This window comes from Poecilia reticulata, linkage group LG10 (assembly GCF_000633615.1).
Source record: "Poecilia reticulata strain Guanapo linkage group LG10, Guppy_female_1.0+MT, whole genome shotgun sequence".
In the NCBI taxonomy this organism is placed as follows: Eukaryota; Metazoa; Chordata; class Actinopteri; order Cyprinodontiformes; family Poeciliidae; genus Poecilia; species Poecilia reticulata.
The window spans coordinates 32208686-32211185 of record NC_024340.1 but is presented as its reverse complement, the minus strand read 5'-3'; the positions used below and the strand labels follow the sequence as shown (position 1 = coordinate 32211185).

The 2500-nt window shown below is 52.3% G+C and overlaps 1 protein-coding gene across 2 annotated transcripts in view; it reads left to right on the top strand.

The window, feature by feature from the left end:
* Positions 1–121: 121 nt before the first annotated feature.
* ube2d2l (ubiquitin-conjugating enzyme E2D 2 (UBC4/5 homolog, yeast), like) overlaps positions 122–2500 on the top strand; it is a 6088-nt gene continuing 3709 nt past the window's right edge. The window contains exons 1-2 of one of the 2 annotated variants that reach the window (XM_008420997.2): positions 122–409; positions 2289–2352. In XM_008420997.2, coding sequence (XP_008419219.1) covers positions 386–409; positions 2289–2352 — 88 coding nt within the window. In that variant the 5' untranslated portion in view covers positions 122–385. Of the gene's footprint in view, positions 410–2288; positions 2353–2389; positions 2439–2500 lie in introns of those variants that run through there. The other variant, XM_008420998.2, reaches the window with a different exon arrangement.

Genomic DNA, 2500 nt, shown 5'->3' with positions numbered 1-2500 from the left:
GTGAGACCTCCTGCTCTCTGTTATTGAATCTCAGTCAGAGTGAGACCTCCTGCTCTCTGTTATTGAATCTCAGTCAGAGTGAGACCTCCTGTCCCGGTGCTCTGACAGCTGCTGTATGTAACGGAAGACATTTTGAGCCGCTGGGGTCGGTCCGGTTTGTTTGTGGGGTCTCAGTGTGAGTTCGGGGCTAACGGACTGTCGGTCGGTGAAGCGGGAACACATTTAACGGGAACCCGGTGCAGTCTAAGCAGCGCATGTGCAGCGAAACACAGAAGCTAGCAGAGTCCTAGATGCTAGTTAGTCAGCGTCAGCTAGCTGGCCTGCCCTCCTCTTCCTCCTCCTCCGCCACCTCCTCCTCGACAGCCGGTCCCTTCTGACAGACACAATGGCTTTAAAACGGATTTCTAAGGTAACTCTCGGCTTGTTTCAGCTTTATCATGAGCCACAAAACTCAACGCCGAAGTTTGCTTCTGATTCGGTGCTTCAGTAAAGGGCCATTCCACAGTTTTTAAAGGTTCGGGCCCAGATTTGATCAGCTGTAGTTAAAACCCAGAAACACTCAGAGCGGTCCAACCTGACCCGAATTATTCCACACAGACTACAGATTCTGGAGAACCCAGTTTATGATCCGGCGCCTTCAGCCTGTTGGAAAAAACCATTAAATGTTAGATTTTAATTGTAATGATGTATCAGTTTCTAAAACCAAAATAAAACTTCCACTGATCAGAAACGGACGGTCCGGTTCGGTTCAGGTCTGAACAGACCAAATGGTTTTAAATCTGGTTCTATTCTGATTTACTTCCAGATCTAGAAATCATAAACTTTGTTTTAAAGACTTTTATTTACAATAATAATTTGCAATATTTGTAATGGGACCTGATGTGGACAGTTTTTCCCAAGCAGGTGGAAAAAACCAGGAATGGGTTCAGAACCACCAGGAATGGGTTCAGAACCACCAGGAATGGGTTCAGAACCACCAGGAATGGGTTCAGAACCACCAGGAATGGGTTCAGAACAATCCACTTTCACTAGTTCAGAACCAGAACTGATTCAAGCTGTTCGGGTTCGTAAAAAGCAGCGGAACAGCCCTTTAAAGAGGCTTCGAATCAGAAGCCAACTTCAGCCTGCTTCCCAGAGCGCTGTTCGCTGCTGTTAGCCTGTTCCTCCGGCCGGTTCGGTTCGGTTCGGTTCGGTTCGGAGCCTTTATCAGGCGTTAACCTGCTCTTCCAAATGGTTGGTATCGGTTCGGTTCTGGTCGGAGGAAACGCGCCGGGTTGTTGCTGTGGGTCGGGTTCTGATGTCAGCCCAGATTCGGTCCAAAGGTTCGGTGGTTCTGTTCAGCCTGAACCACCTCAGCTGATTCCGGTCTAATGAAGCCAACTGCCTTCACCTCGGGTCACGGTCCGGTTCTTCTCAGTGGAACCATCAGCATCAGATCGAGTCTGTAGCTCCGCCCCCTTCCAGCTACGGACCAATCACAAGCCAGCTCCACAACAGGTGCTGCAGGTGAGCAGAACTAACAGAACCAGTCCACCCAGTGGTCCAGCTCCAGGTCCAAACGTCTCTCTTTGGTTCAAAGATGATCCATCAGAACCACAGGACCAGATCCTGTCCGGTTCTGGTCCTGTGGTTCTGTTGGGTCTTCCTCAGGAGGACCGGCTGGTTGGAGCTTCATCTGGACCTGGACTCGGTTCTGGACTTTACTGTCACCTTACCAAATATGGTCGTGCAGGAATCAGGTCATGTGACCCGGTGGTTCTGTCCCAGCAGAACCTCTGGATGTCCAGCTGAGATGTTCGGACCTCCAGAGGGGAATTCCCCACCCGCCGGACCGGACCGGACCTTTACCTGCTGAACCCGGCCGGACCTGAAAGACGATCCGTGTTCTGATCCAATGTGTCACATACCAACACACACACACACACACACACCCGGCTTGGCTGGAAACCCGACCCGGCCGGTTCTATAAGCAGCCGACCCGCGGGCCGGCCTGTCCCGATCCGGTCCCTGTCGGGGTAAATATAGCTGCTGCTCACGCATCGACCCGACCCGACCCAGTTCGGTTCCTAATGTTCAGACTGGAGCAGAACCTCCAACTGGTTCTGGTTTGGTGCTTCTGAACGGATCAGAACCGGTGCTGGTCCAGAAGACGACAGTTAGTCCGGTTCTGTTTGCTGTGGTTCTGCTGGGCTCAGAAGAGTTCTGATCCAACCCGGAATCTCACAATCCTGTTTCCTTATGTGTTAACCTTTGACCTCTGACCTGTGGTTCTGGTTCTGGTTCTGCAGGAGCTAACGGACCTGTCCAGAGACCCTCCGGCCCAATGCTCAGCCGGGCCCGTCGGCGAAGACAGTAAGGTTCCGTCCGGTTCTGTTCTGTCCGGTTCTGTTCCAGAGACCCTCCGGCCCAATGCTCAGCCGGGCCCGTCGGCGAAGACAGTAAGGTTCCGTCCGGTTCTGTTCTGTCCGGTTCTGTTCTGTCCAGTTCTGTCCGGTTCTGT